General features: G+C 42.1%; 1 protein-coding gene across 2 annotated transcripts in view; it reads left to right on the forward strand.

Moving 5' to 3' along the window:
- The window catches only part of PLEKHG1 (pleckstrin homology and RhoGEF domain containing G1), a 203073-nt gene that overhangs the window by 95379 nt on the left and 93868 nt on the right, over nt 1-13826 (forward strand). The window contains exon 1 of one of the 2 annotated variants that reach the window (XM_019488324.2): nt 4491-4860. The exons of the other annotated variant lie outside the window; for it this stretch is intronic. Coding sequence (XP_019343869.1) covers nt 4851-4860 — 10 coding nt within the window. The 5' untranslated portion in view covers nt 4491-4850. Of the gene's footprint in view, nt 1-4490; nt 4861-13826 lie in introns of those variants that run through there. 2 annotated transcript variants of the gene reach the window in all.

Genomic DNA, 13826 nt, shown 5'->3' on the forward strand with positions numbered 1-13826 from the left:
CGAGAGACTAGAGAAACTGGATCTTTTCAGCCTCCGCAAGAGAAGGTTGAGAGGCGACCTTGTGGCTGCCTATAAGTTCATCACAGGGGCACAGAAGGGAATTGGTGAGGATTTATTCACCAAGGCGCCCCCGGGGGTTACAAGAAATAATGGCCACAAGCTAGCAGAGAGCAGATTTAGATTGGACATTAGGAGGAACTTCTTCACAGTTCGAGTGGCCAAGGTCTGGAACGGGCTCCCAAGGGAGGTGGTGCTCTCCCCTACCCTGGGGGTCTTCAAGAGGAGGTTAGATAGGCATCTAGCTGGGGTCATCTAGACCCAGCACTCTTTCCTGCCTATGCAGGGGGTCGGACTCGAGTTGAGGTCCCTTCTGACCCTAACATCTATGAATCTATGTATATCCAGGGGTCAAAAAACCTCTCCGTGCTGCTCCCTTGTAGCATGGGGAACAACAGAACATGCACACGGACATGCTCGTCTGGACGCGGCCTGTATTTTTTCAGGATTCAGAGAAAATTCTAATAAAAAAGGCAAATAGTTACTATATTAAGAGCTCTGATAAATCGTTTTGATTTTTTTATTTTGCTTCTGTTCCTGGATGGCTGTTATGCCAGCATAAAAACAAAACCTATGCATAGAAAATCAAAACTCAAAGCTCTGAAGATTAGTAAGAGTACCAGTTTGACTAGGGACAGTTTCATTGCCAACATAATTTTTCAGGTCCTTTATACTCTGATGTATTTGTATTCTTTCCAATTCTGAACTATTAGCAGAGGTAGAAATACTAGCAACAAATTATCCTCCCTGTGGTTTTAAGAATTTACCTTAAACACTTTGATGTTTTCAGTACCACAGTATAAGCAAGAGTTGACACATGCTTGCGGTAATAATTAAATCTAGAGTGGTGAGTGTTTTGTGTTCCGGGAAAAAAAGAATAAAACTGATTATTTTTAGGGAAAAAGCTTGTTTTACCACCTTTCCTTTAACTCCAAAAATGTATTCATATAATTAACCTGATGGTGATTATGTATTGTTCAAGTAAATAAATAAGAACAATAATGGAGAAATACTGCCTATGCTTGTAGGGCCAAATCTGATTCCATCACCCTACGTGAATATCTGAGGATGGGGATCGTCCACCAAGGCAGCAATGCCACTTGATGAGGGATGTTTTCTCTAGCCCTACTGCAGAGCCCTGTCCTAAAAGCATCCAGGAAGCAGTAGCTTCTTCACTGGTTTACAATCAGTACTGTTGTACAGGCCAAGTACAGACATTTGGGGGCGTTAGGGGGAGGTCAAATCAGTTCAAAATGGCTGGCCGATATCAGGTAAGTCAGGATGAGGGGGCTAGTGGAGGGGTGTGGGGTCCAGCACATTGGAGGGGATTGGGGGTCCACTGTGGGATGGGGGGCAGGCATGACCCATGGGGAGGGCAGCATGACCTGTGGGGGTGAGGGGGTGCAGGCATGACCTGCGAGTGAGGTGGATTCCCCCCACAGTGAACCTGTACCACCATCCCACCCAGCCCTCCCCACACCAGGATTTACTGGTTTGGCTTCAGCAAGGCAAATGCTGGTAAAGTGGCTGCATCCAGAGTAGCTTGTGGGATATGGGGCTGGCTGGTTAGGGGAGGGGAGAGCAAGGGACCAGAGGGCAAAAAAATAGTATAGTGCAGGTGGGGGTGAAAAGACCACCCCCCTGGTTTTTCCAGGCCTGGGCCTGTGGAGGGAAAGTGTACAGAAGTTCCATGCACTGGTTTTATCTAAATCAAATAAGTTTGATACTACATAGGTCCAGGTTTATCTTAAAACAGGTTCTGCAATTTTTAGACTGGTTTGTGTGCATGAAACTTTGTACAGTTGCGGGTTTAGACTGATTGCTGGTCACCGAGACCAGGTCTGTAAGTATAAGGCCAGCACCGGGACAAGCTGAGTTTAAATTGGGTGGCCATTTTGAACCTGATTTAACCTCCCCAAATGTCTGTACTTAGCCACTGTGGCCTCACATGGTACAGGAAACCTGCAATCTTCACAAGTCCTTCACTCTCCTAAAGCACCAGCCTGGTGTCCTGGAGGCCATCTGTATTAGGCCTGTGCAAAGCGGCAAGTATTCACTTCGGATTCGGCCGATTCAGAGGGGCAGTGATTCAGAGATTCGAACCACTGTTGCAATTGGATTCGGCCGAATCATGAAGATTTGGCGCCACTTTGGAGATTTGGCCATAGACTAAACAGGCAGGTGACAAGTCTGTTGTAGGCAGAGGTGGGAGGGAAGGGACATGCGGAAGGAAGGGGCTGGGGCTGGGACAAGCTGCCCAGCTGGGGTGGGGTGCGCAGGACTCGGGGAGAGGGGCGGGGAGGGTGTGGAATGCAGGCGTGGCAGCTCTGAGAGCAGGGGCTATGCCCTGCTGCTGCTTGCCCAGTCGGGGGGGGGAGGGGGCATGATGCAGGCATGGCTTGCTCCAGGCAGAAGAGGGCAATCAGCAGCAGGGCATAGCTCCTGCTCCCAGTGCTGCTGTGCCCACATCCTGTGCGCCCCTCCACCCTAGCTGGGCAAGCAGTGGCAGCCCATGCCCCCCGCAGTGGCTGGGCAAATGGTGGCAGCCTGTGTCCCCCCGCCGTGGCTGGGAAAATGGTGGCAGCGCCTGCATCCCACACATCCCCACCCCGGCTGGGCAAGTGGCGGCAGCACCTGCATCTCGCGTGTCCCTGCCTAGCTGGGCAAGTGGCGGCAGCACTTGCATCCCACGTGTCCCCACCCCAGATAGGCAAGTGGTGACAGTGCCTGCATCCCATGCGCCCCCACCCCAGCTGGGGCCCCTCCTCCCATCACTGCCACATCCGCATCCCCCCACCCCCCTCCCTGAGTCCCATGCCCTCCCCTGCTGCAACTGGGCAGCTTGTCCCAGCCCCAGTCCCTCCCTCCCCCACGCCCTTCCCTCCCCCAACCCCAACAGACTTACCAGTTAGAGGCAGCTGTGTCCAGCGTGGTGAGAACTGCTGCCTATTTAGTCTATGGCCAAATCTCCAAAGCTTTGCACAGCCCTAATCTGTATGGCAGTTACAGGGGGATATTTCCTTGGTAATGTTTGTGATGTAAGTATAATAATCCTATTTACCAGTTATTTCACTCTTATAGGAATAACTTTGCTGTGTCTAGTAGCAGGTTTTGGATATACAGCATTTGTGTGTTCAGTTCTCCCTTGTAAAGTATGCATATTACTGTCTAGCCATGAAGCTCCTAGGCTTTTTATGTTGTATCTGAACACAGCTCAAAGCAGTGCAACAGTTACCATGGGAGCAGCAACAATATGACTGTGGTCAGCTTGGCTCTCCTTGTTGTATGATGTCCAAGCTTTTAGTGCTGGAAGCCTTTGTTGTTGTTTAGAAAGAATTCTGCTCTAGTTCCACTAGGAGTGGAATGCTACCCAAAAATATTTCACTAGTCTTGAAAGTGTCCTGTAATTAATTTATAGTTGGCATGTTCAGTGCATAGTTTTAAAGATGTTAACATATTTTGAGTCTGATTTTTAATTAGTAGGCATTTTAATTTATTGTTTAGATAGCTGAAAGAACTTCATAGTTGAAACTACAGTAACTCAATCCTGTATCCAAAGGCAGCGACTAGCAAAATGAACCAGTTTTGCTTTCTTTTGGAATAATTGTGTTACGGGAAAACATGGCTAGTGCTGTGATTGATAGTATTCAGTACTTATTGGTGTTTGCAGAAATACCATTTTGAAATGGATTGGTATCCTCACTGGCTACGGTGGAATTTTAATAGAAAGACGACTATGCAGGGAAAAATGCTTGCTTATATTTTTAATTAAAAATACAGGTTCTGCCAAATGGGATATGACTTCCTTGAAAAGAAAGGAATAAATCTATGAACAGGTTGTATAAACCACTACTTCCAAGCAAGACCATGTATTTAGATGTTTATTTAACATAAATGGTTTTTCTTTCTGCCACTGATTTTAATGTTAGGATTAAAAAACCTTTTCCAATAAAATTTTTGGTATATAGAAAATAAAGTTTAAATGCTTTCTATGCATGTATTGTAAAAGAAAGGAGATTTTCAAAGAGACCCTGCATAGATAATACAGAGATAAGTGTATTATTTTTAAAGCAAAAGAACATAAAAAGGGGAAAGCCCAACTACTCCTTTTAACATGTGGCTCTTTGTAATAAAATAATGGTAGCCCAGGGTTTCCAGAGAGATTGAGATTTGAAAAGTGAGCATGCCAGCTAATAGCTGTGGTAACAGGCTGTACTCAGTGAAATAATACCAACATAGTGGCCTCCCAGAGTTTCACTGTGCTTCAGAGCTCAATAGTGAATGTGCAGCATTGTTCAGAAATGAAAAGTCTGATAGCTCTAAGTATGTCTGGACAGAATGAGAGAATCTGATTTTAAACTTGTAGTCTCCTAACTGTGCATTTTGAGGGAGTGTGGGAGTAGTAAGTAGAGGAAGAAGAGGATTTTTCTGTTCTTGGTACACAATCTGCAACAAGTTGTTTTTACCCGTCTTAGTTGTAGGTGGTGTATGCCCTAGGGAGGTTTTGCAGCTCCGCACTCTTACTGCAGAAGACAAGAGAAAGTGGAAGGACTGTTTTTCTTTCTTTTCTAGTATGCAAGCTTCACGCTGGGATGTCTGTCTCAGACAAGAAGCCTGACTCAGGGCAAGATAGAAAACTCCATTTGAAATGAAGGAAAGATGTTGTCAAGACACGGAGGAGCTTAAATGAGGATTTACAATTTTGCATTTTCTCTTAAGCTGAGGTCTGAAAGAAAATGTTGCTTTTATTGAGTTGGTTTTTATTTTTTATTTTTTTTGTTTTTTAAGGAACAATGCTCATAGGTAAGTAATGGGAGCACTTCTTAAATACCAGTGGTAGGTTGAATTAGCTAATAGTTTGTATTTGAGTAGGATGTCATTGCGTAACCTTTGACTTTTATTTAAGAATGCAACTGACAAAAAAGATTGAACCATCTGGTTGCTGGACAGCAGATCCTGAAGTTGAAACAGCAAAGGCTAAAGTACATCCTTTTCATATTTTTTTCAGAGATTAGCCTGGACCATGATACTTATGCTCCCAGCTGAGCTTCTCCACATTTTAGAGTTATGGATATTGGATCTGGGATTTTGGTTTGGGTACAGTCTATTAAAAATGACAGATTTGCACCTTCCAAACCACAAAAAACAAGACGCTAAACCAAGCCAGCAAAACTTCTGAATAGTGTTAAACTTTGTTTGGGAAGGTCAATTAAGAATCTTTCATGTGAAAGGGGGAAACTTTAACAAATAAATGCACCTTGAGGAATCTATTAAGAAGAAGGTTTTTAATTGGCACTTAAACAGAAGCTGTTTTTTATCTGTCTGCTCAAAACAGAATTTGGGGATGCCTATCTCCAAGTTATTTACTGAGTATAATTATAAATGCAATCAGAGTGCATTGGTAGGCATGAGTATTATTTACTATTTACATATACAGTGATGGCTGGGGTATTTGGACTTTCCAATTAAAAAAAAAATGTTTTTACAATGTTTAAAGAGTGTGATAATAAAACACACTCTTGTACCTGAAAGCTTGCAAAGAACAATTTTTCCAACTATTTAATTGGCCTAATAAAAGTTATCACATTTATCCAACGAAACTTGCCTGACAATAAAACACAAACACTATCATTAATGGTGAAATAAAAGAAGCAGAGAGAAGATGGTTTAGGAATTTCATAACATCTTTTCTTCAATATTTTATCTTTCTCTTTAAAACTTCTTACAAATTGTAGCAATGCATTTTCTTGAATAAGATCTTTTAAAAGTTTCCTGATCCTTTTCCTCTTTCCTAGTTCTGTGTTTTTGTTGTCTGTTCTGATTGCCCCTAGAACTTTCAAGAACCAGGACCATTTTATTAACTTTCCAAATAGAAGGGTCAGGGGGGAAAGTGTTTTTTATGCCATTAAAGTTCTACTAAAACATCTGCCCATTTTCCCCATTAATGCTAGAAAATGAAAGCTTTTAAGACCTTAACACTTGTAGCTTTCTACGAAGGAGGGACATTGTCCCCACATAGAAGATATACCAGGTATTTTTTTTACAGAAATGGGATGATTACTGTTTTGTCAGAAGAAAGTGCAGAAGAAGACATGTGACAGAATGAGTTCCTGAGTTTTACATTCAGTGCTCAGTTTAGGATCCCTGATCTGGGATTTTTATCTTTTAACTTGTTGCCTTTGAAGCATGAATTTTAGAGCTTTTCATCTTAGAAATTAAAAGGTTGATTTGGAAACTGTTGATTCAGTGCTGTAAATATTAATTTCACCTGCTATAGGGATCTTCTGAGACTATTTTCTTTCTTGCTCTTGTTTTTTTGCTAGAATATATGAGTGCAGAGCTGTGAGAAGATGGTGTGGTTTCTCCATAAGAAACGTTCTCAAAGACTTGCTTGCAAACAATAATAGTAGTAGTAAAACAATAATAGTATGCTCTGTGGTATTACGTGTAGTTATAGATTCTTTCAAAGCAACTTCTTTAGAGTGAGCCTGTGGATGTTTCCTTCACTTCATCTCTCTGAGTACGCCTCTGTGATGCTGAGTGACACCTTAAAGCTCAGCAACAACGACAGTGGAAGAATGTGAGTGGCTTTAAGGAGCAAGCCAAGGTGTTTAAAGAGATGTTCCAGAACCAACGTGGACAAAAGGTTGATGGTTCGCCTCTGACTGAAAGGCACAGGGCAAAGTTAGACTGTTGGATGGTGCCATGGAGTAGAGCTGTGAAAACAGGCTCCACTTGCTTGCTCCTACACAGTGCAAGCCAAAGAAAATCACCCACTCACCATTGAAATGACATTGCTCTCATTGCATGCCAAAGACTGGGAGCCTGAAAGTAGTGCTGGGCACAGGCCAGAAAGCAACGACAAGCTGTTTTTTTCAGCATTGGGCATGTACTGAGTGGAAGCGAGTGGGTGGGGCATGTTTTCATGGCAGTGCTGGCTAGTGCAACCGGAGGCAGGGTAGATACAGCAGATGATTAACGAGCTGCTGTTTTTGTGTAACTAATACTGAGATCAGCTTGGCCCTCTGCTCTGGCCAGCTACTTTGTTGCTATTTGGCTGTTAGTTTTCTGGATGAAGCTTGTATAAAGTACCCACCTACGGGTTGTGGAAGGAGCAGAATGAGAAGAACACAAGTCCATTGTGTTCTTTTGAACTTGCTCCTTTAAATTTTTGTAATGGCTTGCAAACTAACTGCCCAGACATATCTGCTGTTTAAAATTATGTGTCATCCACTGGAACACTGCATGATCTTACTCTACATTTTTCTTATTGGCAAAAGCTTGACAATTTTTGTTAATTTTTTGCTATAGAAATGTACCACTTTGACCTTCCCTAGCATCCATTATTCCAAAACTCCCATGGTTATTTGCAAACATTAATGGCATTTATCAGTCATTGACTTAAGTGGTTCATTTATCAGTTATTGACTCAAGTGGCTTATGCTCATAACACCCCCATGAAAAACATCGTTGCCTTTCAGTTGATTAGGTATAGGGAAGGTATAATGGACTAACCCCAGGTAATGGAGCTAGTGTGTCACAAGGATGGAACAGAATCCATATTTCTGGGCTTTTTTGTTTGTGATTTAATAATTCCTTTCCAAAAAATAAGTGAATATTGTTGTTTTTTGGTTCAAGTTAGAATTAGACAGGAAGTTCAGAGGAAAGGTGTGGTGGTTTGTGTGTTAATTATTTTAAATGTAAACAACTGTTAGTACAAGTCCAGTTGTATTACCTTAACTTCCAGTGCCACCAGTTCAAGAACAAATATGTGAAATAATTTATCTGGAAACTAAGGCCATCTTTAATATTCTGTATTCTTCCTCTGAACATTGCCTTTGCTCTCAGTCCAGGTTTTTGATCAGAATGGTAGCTCTTTCAATGAACTGCATGTTGGACAGTGTGCTTGTTTAGGTATGAATGCCTTTTTTTGGGTGGAAAAGCTTGACATGAACAGTATTAAACACAATGCTTATAATGCTGGTAACAAATTTTGTTGTCATACTGGATATTTATACTTGTGAATTCCTTCAGTGTAGAATGTCGGAGGGGAGTTTTAGATGAATACTGTATTTACTTGAATATAATATGACCCTAAATATCAGACAGTCCCCCCCCCATAATTAGATTCTATATATGGAAAATATGTAATTTTGTTATAATTTTCCAGGCATAGAATCTAATAACTGGAGGTTTATCTTGAATATGTCCCTCTCCCTCTGCTATAGCAAGGTAAATAAATCAGGAGAGGAGGAGGTCAGGTAGCCCCCTTACCCTCTGCCCCTACCAACTTCTTCCCCCTACAGCTCCTTGCCCTGCTCCCCTTTACTGACAGACCCTGCTTTACCTGAGCATATGGAAGTGAGGGACAAATTTGAAAAAACTGTCCTTTATATAAATATACCTGTAGTTACTTGTATATAAGAAAATTATAACAGGTACCCATAGAATAAACTTAGTTCATCCAGCATTGATGCAGTTTACCTTTTGTGAACTGCTGCAAGTTTTACCACAGGTATTCCATAAACACACTTTCAGGCAGCACTTTTGTACCAATTTACATAGAGTACAAACTACGTATGGTGGGGGTGCACCAATAGAGATTATTGGGGCCCATACCAGTATCCGATTTTTTAAGGAGGCATATCAGCTGATATAGATCCAATTTCCGATACAGCATGGAAAGCTGCCTCCAGCTGGTAAGTCCGTTGTGGTGGAAGGGGAGCAGGGAGAGAAGGGGCGTGGAGGAGCAGATCAGCCCCTCCCCGTGGTGAGGGAGGGGACAGGTGCAGGTGCTGCCCAGCCCAGGTGGGTTGGGGCAGCGCATGGAATGGACCCACAGCTCATCAGGGGGGCGGCTCCTGCCACTGCATACACCCCAGGAGGGCAAGGTCAATGTGTGCCTCCAAATCTGCGTGGGGCAGGGTGAGGTGGGTTACAGCTGCGGGCTGGAATTGTGGCTGTGCCGGGGGTCGCTGGGCTTGGGGTAGAGGCTATGAAGGGGCTGCCGCTACCCCAAATTTTGCTCTAGCTCCCTCCCAGCACCACCTCCGCCATGCATCCAGCGCAGCCCTGGCTCTGACCAGCTTAACCCTCACTTCCCCCAATGTACCATGAAGTGCCCCAGGGCTGCACCAGGTACACGGCAGTGGTGGTGCTAGGAGGCAGCTACAATGAAATCTGGGGTGGCTACAACTCCCTCCATAGCCCCTGTCTCAAGCCCAGCCCCTGGCAAGAAGAGTCCTTTACGGCCCCAGCTCTACCCTGCAGCTGCAACTCGCCTGCCCTGCCCTGCCCCATGCAGATCCAGGGGTACACACCCCCTGTGCCCTCCTGGGGTGTGTGTAGCAGGGGTAGCTCCCTCCAATGAGCTGTGCATCTGTCCTGTGCTCTACGTCCCCCATGCACTTTCCCTCCCCACTCCCCTTTCACCACAATGGACTCACAAGCTGGAGGCAGCTCTCCATGCTGCCAGGCTGTGCTCCTTGCTGCCTGAGTACTGCACTGCACCTGCATGCACACACGGGCATTTATCAGCCAAATTATCAGCCCCATTGGGCCAATTTCCAATACAACCAATTTTCTTTGTAGCGGTACCGATCTGATATCATACTCATGTATCGGTGCATCTCTAATGCATGGTATTAGTCCAAAGCCAAAAGGAGAGACAGAGAGAAAGACAGAACTCCTGATACCCCCCACAAAGGATCCATGTGCCAATTAGCCCCCACTCAGGACTGGAACTGGGTGTTCTTGTCATGAGTCCTGGGATCCTTCAACTTTATATGCAGATGAGGCACAGGGCCACCTGATCTGGCTCCGCCTCATGGAAGGTAGGGCCATAATAATCATAAGTGACAGGCTTAGTGAGGCCGACAGGGATTCCAGGTGAACTGTTTTGGGCCCTGTTTGGTGATGTTTGCCAGACATTTAAGGCTAGTGAAGAAACCGGACTCCTTGGAAATGGGATAGAAAGGTGCAGCTCAGCTGTGGGAGTGAAGAGGAAGTAAAAATATATTAAATGTGGTGACTCACGATGACTTCAAAAAGAGTTGGTGCTAAGTGGGACTGCATACAGTGGGCACTACCATATATCTTATTCAAATGGGCTACACTAGCCTATCCTTTTGGTAGGTCCCCATCAGTATGTTTGTCGCATGTGCTCTCTGTGGTTTATAGTTATGCTCAGGTGTTGGCTGCATTTAATCAACATCATAGTTGGCTTCTATTACTGAGCCCATGCTGCTTCTAGACAGTGATAGACAATGTATTTAATGAGGCTTCCTTTTATGCACATGTAAGATAACGGGCTTTTTTCCCTATGATGATTATGTGCCCCCACATATTTTCTTGATTCAAGTAAATATGATAGCATTTTCATAGTGGCATGTTTGGATGACTTTTACGAAGTGTAACTGTTCTGCTTAAGTATTATTTTAAAGCTGCTGAATGTAGTTATTGAAAAGGTGCATGTCTTTATAGAAATGGTTAATTATTCTACACCTAAAACTCTCAAATTTCTCTTTGTAGCCAAGAATTAATTTAATCTAAGAAAACACGTAGAATAGTCCTGTTAGAGGACCAAATGCATTGTGTTATATTTAGAGTGACAACAGGCAGAATTCCAATTTGCTAGCACTACAGTAGTTGAGCCTAAGAGGTTATGAACTTTAGCAGCATTTTAGCCTGTTTGGAATGAGATTGAACATCCAGACTAGGCATAGAAATTAAACATAAACTGGTATAAGTGATTGGAAACTGGTTCAAATCTGTAATACAACAGAAGTTCAGTGCCCATAAACCACTTTCAAAATGGCCAAAACCAGTTTAAGATAAACCTGGATGTATGTAGTATTGAACTTAACAGATTTAGGTTAAATCGTTTTATTGAACTTTGGTCCCAGATCCCCTCAAGATTCAAGTTAACTCACAGTCCCCCAGCATCCCAGGATTCTTTGCACTTCCACAAGCTCCTCTTGTAGGGTGGGCCAAGCTGCTCCAGCCAAGCAGGTAAGCATGCTGTAGTGCCTCCCAGCTTCTGGCCTGAGCCGCTGCAGGCATCTGCCTTCATTTGCAGAATCAAAAATGAATCTCTGTTTACCTGTTTATTGGTTCAATCTACACAGCTTAGATTAACCTGCAAAATCTGAATCAATTTAGCATTGAGCTTTTTGACTTTGTACTTAGCCGCAGAAAACCAATGGTTTATTGGCATGACAGAACTGTTGCTTAGAGCAGCCAACTGATCAAGGGAGGAACAAATGGAAGAAAGGAACAATGTCCACACATAGTTAAGATGATGATGTAATGTGATTTAGGATGGTGTTAACAGTTCCTTTCCCTGTTTTGTGTTGAGCACCAGGAATAGGATTGTGAATAAAGGAGAATAACCATTAATTCTGTTAGATAAAACACGTGGCATATACATATTTATTAAGAATTCAAGCAGCATGCTATCAGGCATCTTGCTGTTACTCTTCCTTTGCACTAAATGCCAGTCTAGGAAGAAAGAAATGTCAAATCTTTCCTAACTGTATTGTTATCCCATCTAGAAAGAAGAATGATGTGTTTATTCCTACATTTGTATCTCTATCAAAATGGTTTTGTGTAATCTGGGTTGCAGATGTGATGATAACGAGCTATTTTTTCTTTTTTTTTCTTTTTTCTATTTTGCAAATCCAAAATAAATTTCACAGGGAAAATGAACCATACTTTGAAAGGCCTGTAAATGGAGCTTTAGAGACATATACTTTACTTGTGTTGCAGTGCATCAGCAGCATGTGATAGGTTGTTTCTTTTGCTAGGACTCTGCAGTACTGTATACAGATTAAATAGCTACTGCATTGCAGAGAGTTATTAATACATTACACTGCACTTTCAGTAAAGATGTCAGAATGTCCTCCAGAAGAACTTGAGCCTGAGTGTACGCTTTGGTTGCATTATGTGCATTTTTAATATTGCTAAAGGGAACATCTTTCTTAAGTAACTTCTTAGCTAATCATGACTTACAGTATGACATCAGCTCTCAACTATAAATGTAGTTTACTAAGTTTATAAAACCTAGCTTTTGATTTGAAACAAATTATGTAATATTGTTACAATGCAATGATTTATTAATAAACAGTCTTTATAGCAATAGAACCCAAAAGTCTGAATGCTTTGCAGAAAACAAAACAAAACAACCAGGTTACCCCTCTGAGACAATGCAGATTAAAGGAGGGAAGAGAGGAAAACAATGAAGTATTCCAGCTTTCTTCATTTTCTGCCATTTCTATGGACCTATGGATTTTATTAAGATAAATATTTAAGGGTCATGTTGACTGAGTGCAAAGTGACTTTAAAGTAGCCAAAGATCTTATACTGGAGAAACCTGCTATATAGGATGATTCTCAACTGGTTGGCAAGGAAAAAGGAGATTTGGGAAATAGTAAAAATGAACAGGTATGTGCAGAGGGAAAGGAGAGAGAGAGAGAGAGACATGCGCAATAGAAAAAAGATTGGCTGCACCCTATTCCTTGCTGTTTCCAGGTCCCTTATGTCTTCTGTCAGTTATTTCAATAACAGAAATTCAAGTCTGCTCCCTTACAGCTTTTACCCTTTTTTGCCCTTATGGAATGACTCAGAATCAGGGAGCTTTCATTATCAGCTTGCCAGGTCCCTACCCTCCTTTCTCCCCCAACTCATTACTTCTGAACTGGGCCCTAATATCAGAATCTTAGTAAAGTTGGTGGAGGATTAGAAGCCTTTTCACTTTTATTGAGTTCAGTATTATTAATTAGTATAACAGTGGCTCATAGAAGCCCCGAGCAAGGCTGGACACTGCATGCATATACGGCAAGAGATAACCCGAGCCCCAAAATATTTACCACCGAGTTAGACAAGAAAAGCAAAGGGTGCAAGAGGAAACCAAGGTACAGAGATATGTGCAGTACCTTGTTTCTTATCCCAAGCATCTAAAACTCACGAGATCATCATAATCATTAGAATTGTATGTTTTGAGGTTCTCCTTTTCAGCCTGCTATTTTTTCAGAATTTGAGTTCACAGTTTTCTAGTACTGATTCAGTTTAGTTGGTATCCACATGGCTCACAAGCAATTGATCTATAAGGTTAGACTTAAAGGACCTTTATCCTGGCAGCAAAGAAGGTCCAGATGAAACTGATTCATGGCAATGACTCATAGCCATGTGTTTTCACTTTGTTTCTTTAACTCAGTATTGCTATGAAAGAATTTATTTTTAGGACGTGTTGTTTAGGAAAGATCAAAATGGAGGCAAGGTCATTTGATGAAGGAGAATGAGTAAATTATAAGCATAAGGATGGTTTTAAAGCTCCACTTTATGCAGACCAGTGATGGATCTGCTGTCATAAGAACCTTCTTAATTGTCCATGCAAAGAATTGGTGGTGCTGTCCGGAAACCCATTTGCCTTCTCTTCACCCCATTACAATATGCCATCTCTTTTAGCATGTGGCTGGAAGATCATCATTATGACCAGCAATCCAGGTTTTCTCTGTTTTACAATCCCAAATTCTCAGATAAAGAATTCAAAAGTCTTTGATGAAAAAAACCCCCAAATCTGCATTTTTCCATGATTAAAATGAAACACTGATATATAGGTATCAGTTGAGCACAATGTTTTATTGATATATTTACAATTTTAAAACACTTTGGAAATTTAACAGTACCTCAATCAATATAATAAAATAAATTCTAAATACCTATATATTTTGACGTTTGATTTTGTTTTTTTTATTATAGAAAATCAGAGT

Source organism: Alligator mississippiensis, chromosome 1, assembly GCF_030867095.1.
Source record: "Alligator mississippiensis isolate rAllMis1 chromosome 1, rAllMis1, whole genome shotgun sequence".
Classification (NCBI taxonomy): domain Eukaryota; kingdom Metazoa; phylum Chordata; order Crocodylia; family Alligatoridae; genus Alligator; species Alligator mississippiensis.